The 15,558-nt window shown below is 42.8% G+C and overlaps 2 protein-coding genes across 16 annotated transcripts in view; one reads left to right on the forward strand and one right to left on the reverse strand.

Annotated features, from left to right (window-relative positions):
- Positions 1 to 15,558, forward strand: part of GCNT1 (glucosaminyl (N-acetyl) transferase 1) — a 148,085-nt gene that overhangs the window by 105,656 nt on the left and 26,871 nt on the right. The gene's annotated exons all lie outside the window — the stretch shown is intronic.
- The window catches only part of PRUNE2 (prune homolog 2 with BCH domain), a 233,541-nt gene continuing 219,831 nt past the window's right edge, over positions 1,849 to 15,558 (reverse strand). The window contains exons 17-20 of one of the 6 annotated variants that reach the window (XM_031449906.2): positions 14,284 to 14,319; positions 13,702 to 13,740; positions 9,397 to 9,444; positions 1,849 to 5,135 (exon numbers count right to left, since the gene is read on the reverse strand). In XM_031449906.2, the coding sequence (XP_031305766.1) occupies positions 5,105 to 5,135; positions 9,397 to 9,444; positions 13,702 to 13,740; positions 14,284 to 14,319 (154 nt within the window). In that variant the 3' untranslated portion in view covers positions 1,849 to 5,104. The remainder of the gene's footprint in view (positions 5,136 to 9,396; positions 9,445 to 13,701; positions 13,741 to 14,283; positions 14,320 to 15,558) is intronic. The other 5 variants (XM_064490284.1, XM_064490285.1, XM_064490286.1 and 2 more) reach the window with 5 other exon arrangements.

A 15,558-nucleotide genomic window follows, 5' to 3' on the forward strand; every position in this document is an offset into this window, starting at 1 on the left:
AGAAAATTTGTTCATTAGATAAGCTTCGTTCAGGCATGAGTTATGTTTAGGCTTTTGGCTGTGAGTTCAGTGTTAATATATCAACAATATATATTAAAGAAAATGTACTTAAACAGAAACACACATAAAGCAAGGTTAGATATTGATCAGTTGATGGGAGTGTGACCAGCGGCTTGCAGGAACCTAACCCTGTATTTCCTCTAAGAACAATGGTTCAGTATGTACGAATTCAATGTTCTCACTGCCTGTATAGAACATAACTGCCTCAAATAATGAGAATCAACTGTAACCGATTATGTAGCAATAGATAACAAATTTGAGGGAAAACAGGGCAATTCAGTTCACCAGTCTGTGGGAGAAGAGTTCCACAAGCAGGGCATAATCAGGCAGTGAGGGTGCTGGTTTCTCACTGCAGGTAAGTGCGGTCGTGGGTGGCAATTATTAGTGTCTGTCGTCTGAGGGTCACTAAAATGGTTATATATCAAAAAGAAATAATTTTGCTTGGCTAAAGAGAGGTGCTTTGATTGGACGCGAGTGAAACTCCCCAAGAAAATTAACTTCACAAGGCAGTCTCCTCGCTCTGTAAAGCCCACAGCTGTTTAAGGACTGATGTGTCAGAGATTCGGTTGAAAGCTCCACGACTGTACCGGGTGATGTGGCCCAGGGCGGGCTCCTGGCCGCTGCAGCAGCACCGATGCCACCGACACATGGGAACAGTGTGATGACGGGAACTGTGGGAGGCAACAGCCCCTTGAGCACCTTAACACGGCTTTTCCATAATCTGTGGCTGAAAGTTTAAGGTATTTCCATTTTATTCACTTTTAACTTCAGCCTATAAAAGGCTCTTGTTTATTTTGATTTTTAATTAGGTTCCCAGCTTCATCCGGATCCCCACGCCTACCCTTGCCCCCTGCACTCACTCTAGTGAGTGCGCTAAGTCATTAAATAGGTAAGGGCTTTGTGTAATATGTAGCATTGCTTGTGTGTGTGTGTGGGGGGGGGGTTAGTATTTCTGTAATTGGCACTAGGCTGTACCATACTGAGTCCACTTTTCCTACTCTACCCTGATTTAAGTACGGCTCCATCAATGTGTAATTTGTTGCTTCAGACAGCTGTGTAGTATACCATGGTGTGTGTCCACCACACGTTACTCATCCTTTCCCCTGGTGCCAGATGCCCAGCCTGCTGCCCATGCCCACGACCGCAGTTAGGTAAAGAGAGCAGAATGAGTGTAAGCGTCCACCTTGCAGCAGCAGGCTCTTCGCTGGCCCGGAATCACTTCTCAGTCTTCTCTTGTCCTTCCTCCCTTCACTGGGTAGAGGACAGTAATCACAGAACTCATTCCTGGATCCTGAGGACATGTGCTCAATTTCTGTAGGGCGACTTTCCATTTGGTTCCTTCAACAACTTTCTGAGAGGCAGAGGCATACATTCGCTTATTAGGTTTAAAAAAAAAACAAAACTCAGTGGTAATTCTCACCACTACTTGATGGTTGTGAAAGTGAAAAAATAAAACTAAAATGGCATTTTTAAATTTAAGAATAAACATATGCCATGAAAAGGCAAGGGAGAGAGAAAGGAGAAGTTGGCAAAATCAGATAACCACGAAATATGGAGATGCTACCAAAGGGAGAAACTGCTCACCCAGAGGGTGAACAACACATTCTGAAAGCTGAGCTCAGAGGCATGGAAGGCAGAGCTGAAAAGGGAATGAAGTTTGGGTGACAAGAATGCCAAAATTTATATTGTCTTCAAGTAACAAGTGCCAAGCTAGATTGATATATCCAGATAGACCGCTGCAAAGTGAAGCTAGAAAAAGATTCTTGCTGACACAAAGAAAGCCATAACTTGTGGAATCAATTTTTATTTCTGAATTATATAGACAGACTATATATATATATATTGTTGTTACATATTTTTATATTATTAATTCACACTATTTAGGTAGAATTTATTTATTTACCAAAACAAAGGTCTAATAGATACTTTATTCTGAGCAATCCAATACATGGTAGAAAAAACCTTTAAATATAGAAAAGATTAATTTGTGCACATCTAAATGTTCCTAAGAGAGCAAACTACCGAGGCATTGTGATCGCATGAGAGTTGCAAATATAGTACCATAACTGAAGACTCAAAATGAGACCTTACTAACACAAAGGCGCGGAGTAGGGGCTTCCTCACCGATGTCGGAGTACGTCTTAGAAGACAACCCCGCAGAACACTGTATGGCTTCAACAGGAACGTCCGGGTTTTCTTCCACCCCGTTATTGCTCTCAAACAAACTTTCTCACTCCTTGCAATATCGTCTGTGTAGATTTTTGTTCTTTCTCTTAATCAAGGACCTAAGTGAATAGCAGTTGCACTTTGAAAAAAAAAACAATACCTTTGTCCCAATGACCCCTTGTTTCCCTTAACTACAAGTCTCCAGGAAAAGTGCAAACAATTCTCTGAAGTCAGAACCAAAGCAAGAACGCTCAGAATGCAAGAGCTAGATAGCTAATGTTGTGAATGTGTACATCTGTCTACCTACCTGCTTAGGGGTTATTTTCTCGGGATTCTATTTACTTGGTCTGAAATGACATGGTGGCTTTTCTGTAGCACGTGCAATTAAGTTCATTTGTCTCTTTAAGATAATAAAATAGCAGACACCTAACTGTCAGAATGGTTATGCAGCCCATAGAATAGCCCAAACAGAACCACCCAGAAAGATGCTCATAATTTCCATGTAGGAAGATGAAGCTTCAAACAGAATACCACCTGAGTAGCCTTCTGTGAATGGGCTGGACGAGTTCAGAGAAAACGTGAATGGTGGGCTGTTGTTGAGTCTGGCTGACTATCACAAGAGCCTGCCCTCAGCAGCGCTGTCTCCGCAGGTTCATACCACCCAGCTGAGCACTGGATTCTTCATTGCTTCCTGTGTCTAGGGAGACCATGTAATTCATCTTCCAAAATGGGACACAACTGAGCGAAAGGGAGTGTGGTCAATAATTCTGCCAGGGCAGCAGTGAACAGACTGGGTGAACAAACTGGAAAAGTGGGTCATTGCACTATGTCAACACGAAGTTCTGGAAGAGGCATAATTTGGGCTGCGAAAGGTGGAGGTGGGCTGTGGGAGAAGATGTGCTCCAGGAGTTCTCTCTCAGACAAGCCAGATGTTATGAGAGAGGAGACCTAAAAGAATGGTTTAACAGGATACTGAGTGGAAAGGGACTCAGAGGGGAACAGAGATAACTGTGGCTTATGGAGGAAAGAGGGCTGACTTGTGTGTAGGAGAGCATGTCTGGAAGGTGGATGGAGGACGGACATGAAGCAAATGAGGTCAGTGAAATTCAGTCACCTGTGCAAAGATGTCTACTTCAAAGCCTTTCAAAGTTCATGACACCCAGGGCTCAGAGTGTCCCGGGCCACTCTCCCAGATGTAATTACCACCCTAAGACTATGGTGGAACCCCACTCTCTACTACCTTTTAACTTTTGCCAGCTTATTAGTGCTAGGTGGTACCGGAGACTGCGACTGGTTCCCAGGGTAAGGTCAGGACCTCAGCAATGTCTGTGAACAGCCAGAAGCCTTCTAAGCAGGCTTCGTTTGGGGGCATGCAGCCACCACCTGCGCCGTGCTGCCATGGCTAGGACTCCGTGCCCTTGTCAGCGGGCCATGTGTTTGCCTGGCTGTGGATGCTCACATTTTCTTTTTGAAGAGTAAATGAGTTTGTAACCTTACTTGCGCCTTCTGTTAGAGCAACTCATATCTGAATACAAATAGGGAGCGGGGAAGGATGTATGTGTTGGAGCAGGGCTCAACAAACTTCCTCTATAAGGAGAGTAAGTGTTTTAGGCTCTGTGGGCCACTCGGCCTGTCACAGTTAGTCAGGTCTGCTGCTGCAGTACGAAAGCAGCCGTGGAGAATTTGTCAACAAATTTGTGTGGCCATGTTTCCACAAAACTGTATTTACGGGGACTAGAATTTGAATAACTTTCATGGGTCATGAAATACTAAAAGTGATTTTTTTTAACCCAAAGTCTGAAAACCATTCTTGATGAGAAGGCCATCTGAAAACAGGTGGGGTGCTGGATTTGCCCACCCCTCCCTCCGCTAGAGGCCCACAGATTCTAAATCACATTGGTGTTTTAAAGGGCATATGAAGACTATGAAGGATTATTTGCAAATAATAGTACATACTCGCATTTCATTTTAAACTAGTGGTTAGAGTGTTTTAAAGCGGATTACTTTTTATAATGCTTGTGAGAGAGAAATTCAGAAAACTGAATGTCACCAAATAATGAATTTCTGAGTGGGCCACCTTCTGTTGGGTCCTTGGCACTTCAAGTGTAACATCTGGAACTAAATTTATGGCCCAAAGTGCCAACAGTTACCCGAAATGGGGACATTGATCTTTGAGTTTCTCAATGTGGAGGTCTTCAACTTTCATTGGAGAAATGATTTTTAAAAAGACCAATTCACAGAAAACATGAATTTGATAACTAAAATTAAATTGATGTGCATTAGGAAGCTGGCATCCTTTTGAGACACGGGAGGTGGTTCATGTGGACGAGAACCAGGTGGGCACGCAGCCGAAGGCGGTGTCACACCTGTGTCTAGACTGTGGCTGTGTTAAGCTAGCGGAGGACTTTAAAGGTGGACTTACTGCCACGTGGGCTCAGCTTCCCTCGGGAGCATTGAGTCCCGTGTATTTTAAACCTAAAACGGTCACCAAGGAGAAATCCAGTTAATCTATGGAAACAAATCCACTCACAGTGAACAGTGGACTGAAGTTATCTTATTGGTTAACACTAGTCTAAGGGATGAGATGCCACGGCACCAGCGGTCAATGGAATATTGATACAGATGGTCCTACTTTCTTGCTAAGGTTCAACGCAAATCTGTGAGGCACATAATTGGCAAAATAGGAAAATACGCACAATTTCATAAAGCATGTTATGAGTAAACAACTTCTCTTACTGTTTTTCCCCTTAGAAATTCAGAATGGCACCAGGTAGTGCAAAGTGGAAAGAAAGTACCATCAACCCTGTCTCTTCCAGGTAGATACGTTCCAACAGAACCACGAAGCAGAAGAGCATCCTCTTCTTACAGCCATGGCCAGCTAGGGCTTCTCTTTCAGCTTCAGATTAATGCTTTGGAAAAAAAAAAAAGGAAGGAAAAAAAAGAGAAACAGAGTAAGAAATGTTTAGTAATGATTTGGTTAGGCCTGTGTTTGCTTTTCTCCCCCTCAAAGGACTTACTTAAAATAAATCATGCAAGTTTCTTCTAGTAGAAAAATCTGGTAAAACACAATCCTCCCCTAGTTACTGAGGCTTTCTCTAAAATATGGAATCTGTTTGTTTATTCTTTTTTTACCAAACTGTTTCTGGAAGCATTTTACACCTTTCAAAATGACCTAGGAGGCAAAAGACTCATTTGCAGGCTCATTTTTAAATGAATTAAGATAATGAATATGATTGCATTTTGGAAGTCTACCTATTTTTAGTAAAAAAGCTTTCCTCTTGGGGCAAATAAATGATCTGCTTGAAATATGGAACATCTGACAAACGTTAAATAGTAAGACAGTACCAAACAATAAAACAATGACATAAAGACAAAACAAGCTCACAGTGCAACCCCAAACCAACATTTTCTAAAGCCAAAGGATTTGCCCGAAAGGGCTTAGCGTACCTAAATGAGATGCAGTCTTATAATCTAAGAAAAGCTTGTTTTAAAGAATGTCTATTGAGTTCCCAAATATCTAGAGAATAAATCTAACGTGTCTTCAGGCAACTTGTGTCTCTTCCACCTCTTGTGAACATATCACAGCTTCCTGGCACCTATCAAAGAACAGGGCTACAGCCAGTGCACACTCAGAGGAAGGATTTCAGCCATGAAAAAAGAAAAGCGCTTTGTTCAAAAAGGGCACTAGAGGAAGTATGTATGGATTTCGCTTAGATCTGCCCTCCCTCCTGAGCCTTAAAATCTGTAAGTTGCAGAGGTTACTGTGCTTTGCTTGTGGAATGAACGCTCTTCACTGTGCAAATAAAGCCACTGGTACCCGGCTCTGCCAACCCATCCAGCTGACAGGAGTCAAGTCTCCTTCCTTTGAAATACCCTCAGCAATTCCACCACTTACTAGCTCTGGGGACTTGGCCCAGTTACCTTCCTTCTCTAAGTCTCCATTTCTTTATCTGTAAAACAGAACAGTCATCGCTCGCTCACCGCTTGCTAAGGACTGAGTCTAACGTGTTTTCAGTTATACATAATGAACAAACATTCAATGTCTAGTAGCAGTAGCAGTAATATTAGCACTAGTAGAATGGTAGGGGCAGCTCAGTGTCTTTCTGAAATGGGAAAGTCATCGCCCTGCTTAATGACTCTGCTTACAATCATCTTGTCTCCTTTGGGGGTTTTCAGACCCCGCCCTGCTGACTGTCAGGAGAGGCCAGGTCGTCATGGATATTAACCTCTTTCTTATCCCCTCAAGGATATGACTTGTTTTCTTATCAGCAGGGTCTTACCATGGAGGGGTCATCTTTCTATCCACTCTGACCCCTAGATCTTTTTTCAATATGCTTTTACACAACAGGTCCTTCCTAATCTTGTTTTTGCTTCAAAAATGTACTTCCCACCTGCAGTTACTCCCAAAAGAATGTATTAATTTGATCGATGACTAGAATTTTATTCTTACTCACATGGTGGTGGCTCAGTTTCTCCCATAGACCAAGAGAATATTTATTAAACCAAAATTTGGGGCATGTTGTCTGAAAAGCGTGAATGGGGTCAGAATAGTTGAAGTCATCTTAAGTTTACAAGTGCTCGGTCACTTTGTTTCACTGTGTAGGCTCCTGATAAAAATCTGAAAAAACACACTATTTTGAAATACCTCATTTTTTTCATGCTGATTTTTCAATTAACCTTTTTAGGGTTTAATTTATCCCTTCAGCTTTTGATTTAAAAAAGAGTCTGAAAGATTGAAATTTAAGAACCCACTTTATGGAAGAAGCAACAGATAGTCAAAAGTGGATGATTTTTAAGTAAATATAGGAAACCACACTGAAGATTAATTTCCGAGACAACAGTTATCTTGTGGAGCTGGCGAAGCTGTGGACGATGCTACCAATTTAAGTCTCCCCACATAGAACCTCTCCCCCAGGTCATGTATGCTTTTCTTCTTTGTAAGAATATAAAAAGTCATGTTGCAAGATTTAGGAGATAAATGAATAAATAAAGTGCAGACCTGAAAGTGAAGGAGATAAGCACCTACGGCTACTTTTAAAAATAGTGTGCTTTTTGGGAAGAGCTTACTTCTAATCAGAATTGAAAATGGAAGGAGTCGTCCTCATCTTTGCGCAGGTGGGCTTAGCTTTCCACAAGCAATTTTCCAGTGAGACAGTAACTTTTCTCTGGGCCATTCTGGCTTCTAACATGGGTTAAACGAGGTTCCTTACAAAGTGCCTGACGGTGTTGTTTAATGATGAGTGCAAACTCTCACGTTGTCTGTAGGAAGAGCAGGGAGGTGGGCTTACCCTCCCCTTCTCTCTTGGAGGAAGAGGAGAGGCCATGATGGTATCAGCACACACTTCATTTTCTTCCTGGCCTGACTGAGCGCCTTGGAGGCGCCTTTGCCCATTCTGTAGTTCACCCACGTTCACTCCTAGCTAGAGAAGGTGTAAAATGCTTCCACACAGGAACCAGCAGGTAAAGAGCCCCTGAGCCTAGTACTAAAGAAAGCCAGAAGTCCAGGGCTGGACATCGGCAGAAAAAACTCTTGGCCACTCTGGCCCCTCGTGCCAGCTCTCATCCTCTGCCCTGTGGTCATGTGCCTGGTTGGGAAAGAGAAGACTAAGAAAGGGGAAGCAAGGAGAGGACTGTGTTCTAAGAAGTGGAAAGTAACGTTAACAATTTGCAGCACCCCCCCGTCCCTCCCCACCCAGCCCTGGAGTGAACCCCAACAAGAAGCCGTGCTCTGCCCTCTCCCCAACCCCAGCAGCCCTGTGTACAAATGAGGAGCCAGACAGACAGAGCAGGCAGAGGAGTGGGTAAGCCCGCAGATGTCGCAGCGACAGACTAGCGTCAGACTAGTGACAGACATTCCCGCCGCACAGCTGTCAACTGCGGGCGCAGGACTCTGCTCTAAGGGGCGCTGTATTTTGGAGGGAGGGATGATTTGCAAAAAGAATTAGATGGACTAAGGGCCTGTGGTATTTTTGTTTTGAAGAATTTTTGCACAGCAGTTGGCTTGGAGCAATTGCTGCCTTCATTTCAAAGAGGAGGGGCCGGTGTAACTTTCATAAAAGTAGCTGCATGACTTCAGAGGTCTTCTTTACAGCTTTTGTTCTCTGTGTACTCTTCAGTAAAGACCTCGCTGGAGTTTTTGTGCATAAACTTCCTTAAACTGTAAGGTCACCATGGCAACTGCAGGGCCATTGCACTGAGATTTTCCAGTTTCCCATCCGACCTCCTCCAGGGAAAGGAGGTCCCAAGAGAACCAGAGGTGACAACAGCATATACATTTACATGTGATCTTTGCCCCTCCTTCTGGATTCCTGTGGAGAAGGACAATGTTAAATTCTCCACAACTCAAACCAAATTAGGAGCCCCTGGGCGGATGGCCAAGTTCTGTGCACATGATGGTGGCCACCGTTTAGTCCCTGAAACTGACTGGGACAGAAATGAATTCTTTTCTCTTAGGTGACAGATTTTGTTCTCCCTGGTGTTCGGTTAGATCAGAAGTTGCACACCCATTCCCACAATAAGACCACCTCTCACTTGATTTCAAAACCACTGGCTCTGGTGGTCGGCGGACGGGTCGGCTAATCTTGCTATGCTCTTTCCTTACCTGGCTTATCCTGAGGGTAGCAGACAGTGTGTGTGACGCTTTTTACATAGAACTTGGCACGTGGCAAGAACCTAATAAGGGTTCCATTTTTGTTCCTCACAAGATGAGACTAGATGGACCAGATCATTTCTCAAGTTCCATCCAGACTCAACTGCCCCTTGAATTTTCAAAACAAGGACATTGTCTCTCCCGTCCCAAAATAGTAAGTTGCAGGGTAAGTCCCTACTTTCACTAATTAAACAATGAATGCTGTAATTCAGGAAGCAGAGTTGCATTTCTCTTGCCCAAAGCTTTTACATCTGGCTCTGATATTCAATTTCTCCTCATTTTTGGATTTGGAAAGACAGAATGGCAGCTTAGGTCATCTTTAAGACAGTTAGTGGTGATCATGAATGAGAGAGTGTTCAGCTGGGACATTTCTTTCTAAGTTCCTAACTTCAGGACTAGAGACTGTGAACGCTGAACATCTGAGCGGCGTTTACCCAATCCTCAGTGTAGATTTTTCTCCCAGAGCCCAGCCGTACAATACGGTAAGTAACCACATAGTCGTTAACGTGATGAATTCTTACTCCTTCTCCATAGAAGACATTTCTGGATCATTGTAAAGGCAGCTAGTTCTGAGTGCAAGGAAAAAAACAGGCAGCAGTAAACATTTTCTCCACTGTTACCACTTTGTAAACATGACATTTTGGGGCTTTTTAAACTGTTCTGTGTGGTCCCATTGCTACTACTGAACAAACCTACACCAGAACAGAGGAAGAGGTTAAGCTGCGATTCTTTTACCGTCAGTTTGGAAATACAGGAATTGCACATGATTTCGAAACGTAAAAGGAAGATTGAGAACTCCAAACACCTGCAGCGGTCACTTCCGTCCGTGTCATTTTTTCCCTGACTTTTCAGTCTAGCTTATCCAGGGAACTGGATATTTTTATTTGTAACCCAATGGATATAATATTTTATACACAAAGGACAGTCCCTCTCAAGCAGCCTAATTTTATTTACATGTAAACACGGTTAACTGTGTTTTTACAACAATGAAGATTTTCCAAGACATTAGAAGAAAAAATGCCAGTGTCAGCTTTCCCTGTTGGTCTTGTTACAGAAAAATAATAGGACACTGCCTGACAGCTGAGCTGTGTTCAGGTCCAACAAGTGACTCCGAACATTAACCTAAACTGGTCGTGTCCAGAAAGGAAAATGTAACCATACAAAATAATGAAAGGGAAGTTTGATTATGCTGTGTATGTGTTTATGCTTTTTGGTGTACTTTTAGCTGCTTGTGAGATTCCATACTGGTGAAACTCCTCTGTTAGCAAATTTCAAATTTGCTTTATATTAATTTCCAATGAATACTCAACACTTCAACTTTTACTTTTCCCCCCATGGTAAATATTTTTTTGTTGTTGGCAGACAGGCGCTATTTAAAGAGATTCTGTGATGCTTTTTACATGTGACAGTTCTTTTGTGATGTGAAAATTTGACAAGCCAGTGTATCTGTTGGCACTGTTTGTTATTAACCTTAGGTGTTTTGTTGAAAGTGGCAGAAGGCTGCCTCCCTGGGGAGGGCAGAGGTCCTTTTCTCCCCTCTCCGCTCTCCCTACCCTTCTCGCTGGTGGTGGTGTTTTTATGGAGGATATTTGGCAACTCTGGTGAACAAGGACAGTCAGGCAAGTGTTGACAGTGCACTAGAAAAACCCAGGAAAGCTGGAATGGAATCAAGAAAGGGCACTCTTCCAAACCTAGCTTTTCCGCCTGTTAACTTTGCGTAATCCTTCCAAAGCAAATAGCGACTTGCATTTCACGTGGTACCATCACTCCAAAGGCAGCGGATGGATTCTTCACCATTTTCAAAATAAGAAAGGCTGTATACAATTTATCCTTCGAAAGTATTTTCTTTCCTCTACAGCTCTAAAGGTTTAAGGAAAAAATAGGGCAGGTGGAGGACATCGCCTTCTGAAAGTCAATTAGAGGTGGAGGTGGTGTGTGTGGGTGTAGGTGGGGACAGGGTAGAGTTTTAAAAACGCTGGTGGGAATAAAGCAAAACGAGACAGATAGGCTTTGTTCCCTGACAAGGTATATGTTTGCTTTTGTTAGAACCAGCCTGAAGCTTTCTAGTTAAGGTCATGTGGAAAGTCAGGGTGCTTCGGTTACTATGAGGAATCCGGTTTATCTGGCTTCTAGAATCTAACCATAGATCTGCAGTGACCATGCTTTCTGAACCCCAAATCATCATCTATGGTCTGTTCAAGGATTTGGGGGCCACTTTGAAGCCTAAAAGGCAGCTGAGATGTAGATAAGTGTGTCGAAATGGTAGGATTCTGGGGTATTTCAATCATTGGGGGCAGGGGGTGGTCAGTGGAGTAAAATTAATTCTTCCACATTTTCAAATGTGCAGATACATGTCAATGCCGTCTATCTGTAATGTTGCCATCAAAAGAAATAGGGTCAATTGGAGAATTCAGACAGGTGGCTTACCCACTAGACCCCCTAGGACAAATCTAATTTTTATTCATCCATTTACTTTAAGGTGGTTATTCTCAAAGCATGGTCCTGAGACAGGTAGTATCTGCATTACTGGGAACTTGTTCAAAATAGAGTCTGAGTCCTGATGAATCAGAAACTGGGAGGGTGAGGCCCAGGACACTGGGCTTTAACAAGCACTTCAGGTGATTCTGACGCACAGCTGAGTTTGAGGACCACTGTTTCACAGCAGCGATCTTAGTCTTATGTACAGGCACCGACTCGTGCAGCAGGAATGCGCTAGGCATCTAGCATGGGCTGGGCGTGTGCAGAGTGCTTGTGGTGCTTCCCCTAGGAGGGGGATCAGGGCGGCTCGGGACCGCCCAGGGCCGTTTAGATACCTGCGGAGAGGGGTCTGTGGAGGTAGAGAACAAAATGAACCTGAGAGAAAGAAAGAGAAAGAGACACAACTAAATCAGGAATGGGGCGTGTTTTCCTGCGGCAGGCAGCCACGCAGGAAGAGGGGAACTATGGAGGGAAAACACCTGTTGAAGGAGGCAAGGTTTTACGGGAGCGATGATGTCGACCATGTCTTGATAGTGGGTTTGCCTGGAGAACTGCTGCTGTGCCCTCCTCATCTTTTGTCTTGAAAACAGCTCCTTCATTTCATAAATATGTTATCCAAAAAAAAAAAAAAAAAAAGAATTTGAAAGAGAAACTCATTGCCATTTCTCTCTCTGGGGACTCTCATGACACCGTGTGAGATGAGCCCAGGTCAGTGCTAAAGGAACACAACACACCAACATTCAGTTCCTTAATTCCTAGTATCGTCCTTACGTCCGCAACGTCTTGTTTGTCAGAGTGGAGCTAGAGCCTAAGAAGAGTCTGTTAGCGTAAAAATGTGTATGATTCTGAGTGTTGTTAGTCTAAAGGGGTGCCAGTTATCTTGAAAGAAAACTAGAGGATGGAAATATTTAACAGTAAACTACATTAATGCTAAACTTTCTAAAGCAAAAGCCCTTCCTTGCATTTTTAACCCAGAAGAAGCACACTATGGGTAAGTCGTTCTCCAGGATACCTGCACTGAAAAGGTGTTGTAGGAACAAAGTATCTAAATGGATCGTTTTCATGAGGAGCTGGCATTTACACCTAGGCAGGGAAGACTTCACTGATTTAGATCTTATTGATTCTGAATCTCTGGCTGTGGGACATTGCCGAGGCGTTCTGCTTTTTGCAATGTCTGTTAAAATAGGAACGGGTTATAAAAATTAACAAGGTAAGCAACATTTGAAATGGAGAAGCTTAATACCGCAGAGAATTACAAGGAGCACTTGCTTATGTTGAACAAATAGTGTCAGGAAAAGTATTTGTGGCCTGGAAGTAAGAACAGGAGATCACTGGATGTTCTCTAAAAGTAGTGCTGAGTTGACTTTCTATTGATAGACTGACTACCTCACAACGACTCTGTAGAGGCAGATGTTAACTTGCCAGATTTTTACTGAGCGGAGATGCCGACAATTTCTGTCCAGTGGAAAGAGAGAACCCTAAGGTTATAGTTTATTGCCCCGTTGAACATTTGAACACGAACCAGTTTTGTTCCTAAACCAGCATTCTTTCCTTAGCGTTCCTTTACACATCGCCTGTCGATATCTAGCTTTTCAAATGCTCTTTAAACTAGTTTTGACACCTTACTGGTTCCTTCGTTAAATAATTAGTTGGATAAAATCACTGGCATGTATTCATTTTAGATTTGCATTGAAGATCTGATTTTGCTGTTTTGAAAATCATACTCCAATAAGAGCATGATTTTTAAATTCATCCAGGTAGCTCAGAAGCTATTAGTTAAGCAATATTTCCAAGTCACTAAATAAGGTGTTTTCTTAAAAAAAAAACAAACAAAAAAACTTGGAAATTCATGAAGTTTGATCTATAAAAATATTGCAAATTTCAGCTTGTCATCATTTCTTTGTGTTAGTGTGAATTAGTGAGGTTTTGTTGCCTTGGTATGTCTAAGCGATCATCTGGATGTTATGTGTGTGACGTGTGTTACACATGTTATATATGTGTGTCATGTATGTGTTGTGTGTTATGTAACATCTGTATATTATACGTGGCAGTGCCTGTGATGTGTTCTTTGGCTGTGGTGCCTAAAATTACATGTATACATTTTTAAAAAATTAAACAACAGTAACAACACGATAGCCAAGATCATGGGGGTGGGGGGCAAATAGACTATAGTATGAAATATAAAAAATATAACAGGGATTACATCTGTCATGGGACAAAGGGAACTTTTAAAGTGCAGCATTATTATCAGGGTGCAAGGATAAACCACAGGCATGCAAGTTTTCCCAATTCATTCCGGAAATGCAAGCCAACATCACGCCAGCTGCTGAATGGAAACCAAGTCTTACTTAGCTGCTTCTGATGCTTCCCTCAGTTCTTCATCCAGTCTGCATGAGCAAAAAATGATTGGTGTCGAAAAGAAACAGAAAAGAAGCAAGCAGAGCATGAGAGAGTCGCCCAGCAAAGCAGAGCCAAACATAAGTGGAGCGTATGTGCTTCTAAAAACCATCGGCTGGAGCACTGAAACACCCTCCTTCAGTTAAATATGGTGTTTTAAGAACTCCCATTCAGTGTTTACATATGTTTCCTTTGCAAAGTCCTTCATTAAGGTAGATATCAAAGTTGCAAGGAGACTGGAAACATGCTGGCTGAGTAAAGCTGGAAACAGCCACATCAGTCTGCTGGGTACAGTTCAAGTTAGCTTGCAGCCTGGGCCAAGTCAGGGACGTGTCTGGTTTAGTAGGTTTCAGTTGCAAATCAGGTTGACCTCAACAGCTGTGCACACGAGACAAAGACTGGAAAAGATACACTATGAGCGACTGATAACGAGGACCTCTTAGGCAGCGTGTTGAGGTCACCCACAAGTAAGACACTGGTGTGCACACACAGAGGGTCCAGGGTGAATTGGAGATCAGGAGATTTTTTATTACCTCACACTTCTCTTATAAGATCTCTCTTCATCGTACCTTACGGGATAAAAAACAAATGTGGTGAGGAAAATGAGCAGACAGGTGAAACAACATGACAGGTCAGTGTGTTACAGAGCAGTCGAATCAGGAGAGAAAAAGCCTACCCAAATAATAATCAGATTGCCCTTTGGGAGAAATCTTATTTCCATTAGATATAATCAATGAGTTCAAATTTATAATTATGTACAGCCAATTCTCATTATTTGCAGATTCCATGTTTCCAAATTCGCCTACTTGCTAAACTGTATTTGCCGCCTCCGAATCAACACCTGTGGCACTTTCATGGCACTTGTGGATGGTCACAGTGTGGCCAAAAATCTATGTCACCTGACATGTGGGCTCCCGGCCAAGGTGGACGTGGGCCAGGCTCCGCCCTCTCGCCTCACCTCTCATACTGCAAACAAGTGTCCTTTTTACAGTCTGTGTAGTGCCATGGTTTCCTTATTTTTGCGCTTTCTGCTGGTGAATTCTTTGTTTAAAATGTTCCCCAAACACTGTGCTGAAGTACCAGCTAGAGTTCCCCAGCACCAGAAGGCTGTGATGGGGCTTAGGGAGAAAATACATATGTTAGATAAGCTTTATTCAGGCCCGAGTTATGATGCTGTTGGCCACGAGTTTGGGGTTTGTTAGTCAATCAACCGTATCTATCAAGTAAAGTATCTTTAGACAGAAACGCACATAAAACAAGGTTATATATTAATCGGTAAATGGAAATGTTGTGACCAGGGACTCATGGAAACTTAGCCCTGTATTTCTCCCAGGAACAATGGTTCAGTATTTGCTGTTCAAACCCATAAGAACATCACTGCTGTGAATAACAAGATTTGACTGTAATCAATGACTATAAAATGATTCCAGATTTGGCTCGTTTCTCTGTAAGCCTTCTGATGACAGGCTCCATCCCGGCTGAATATTGGTGCTGGGATTAGCTGACATCAGATCCTCTGAATACGATTGTGTAACCGGAAGGAGCTGTAGGGCTTGTATCAATTTGGAAATGGCATAATATGAAAATGAGGCAATGAGGGTCAGTTACAGAAATGTGAGAAAGGACATCCAGAGGAGATGGGTTGCGAAAGACGGGGGAAATCATGGGCCCGTGGGGAGGACAGGCATGGTAGTAAATGTCTTCCTCCAGAAGAAAATCTTTCCAAATGGAACTCTTATCTCCCAAACAAACTATTCCCAAACGAAGCTCTTGAAAACTGATATGTGATAAATGAAAAGTGCTTCAGG

This window comes from Camelus dromedarius, chromosome 10 (genome assembly GCF_036321535.1).
Source record: "Camelus dromedarius isolate mCamDro1 chromosome 10, mCamDro1.pat, whole genome shotgun sequence".
NCBI lineage: Eukaryota > Metazoa > Chordata > Mammalia > Artiodactyla > Camelidae > Camelus > Camelus dromedarius.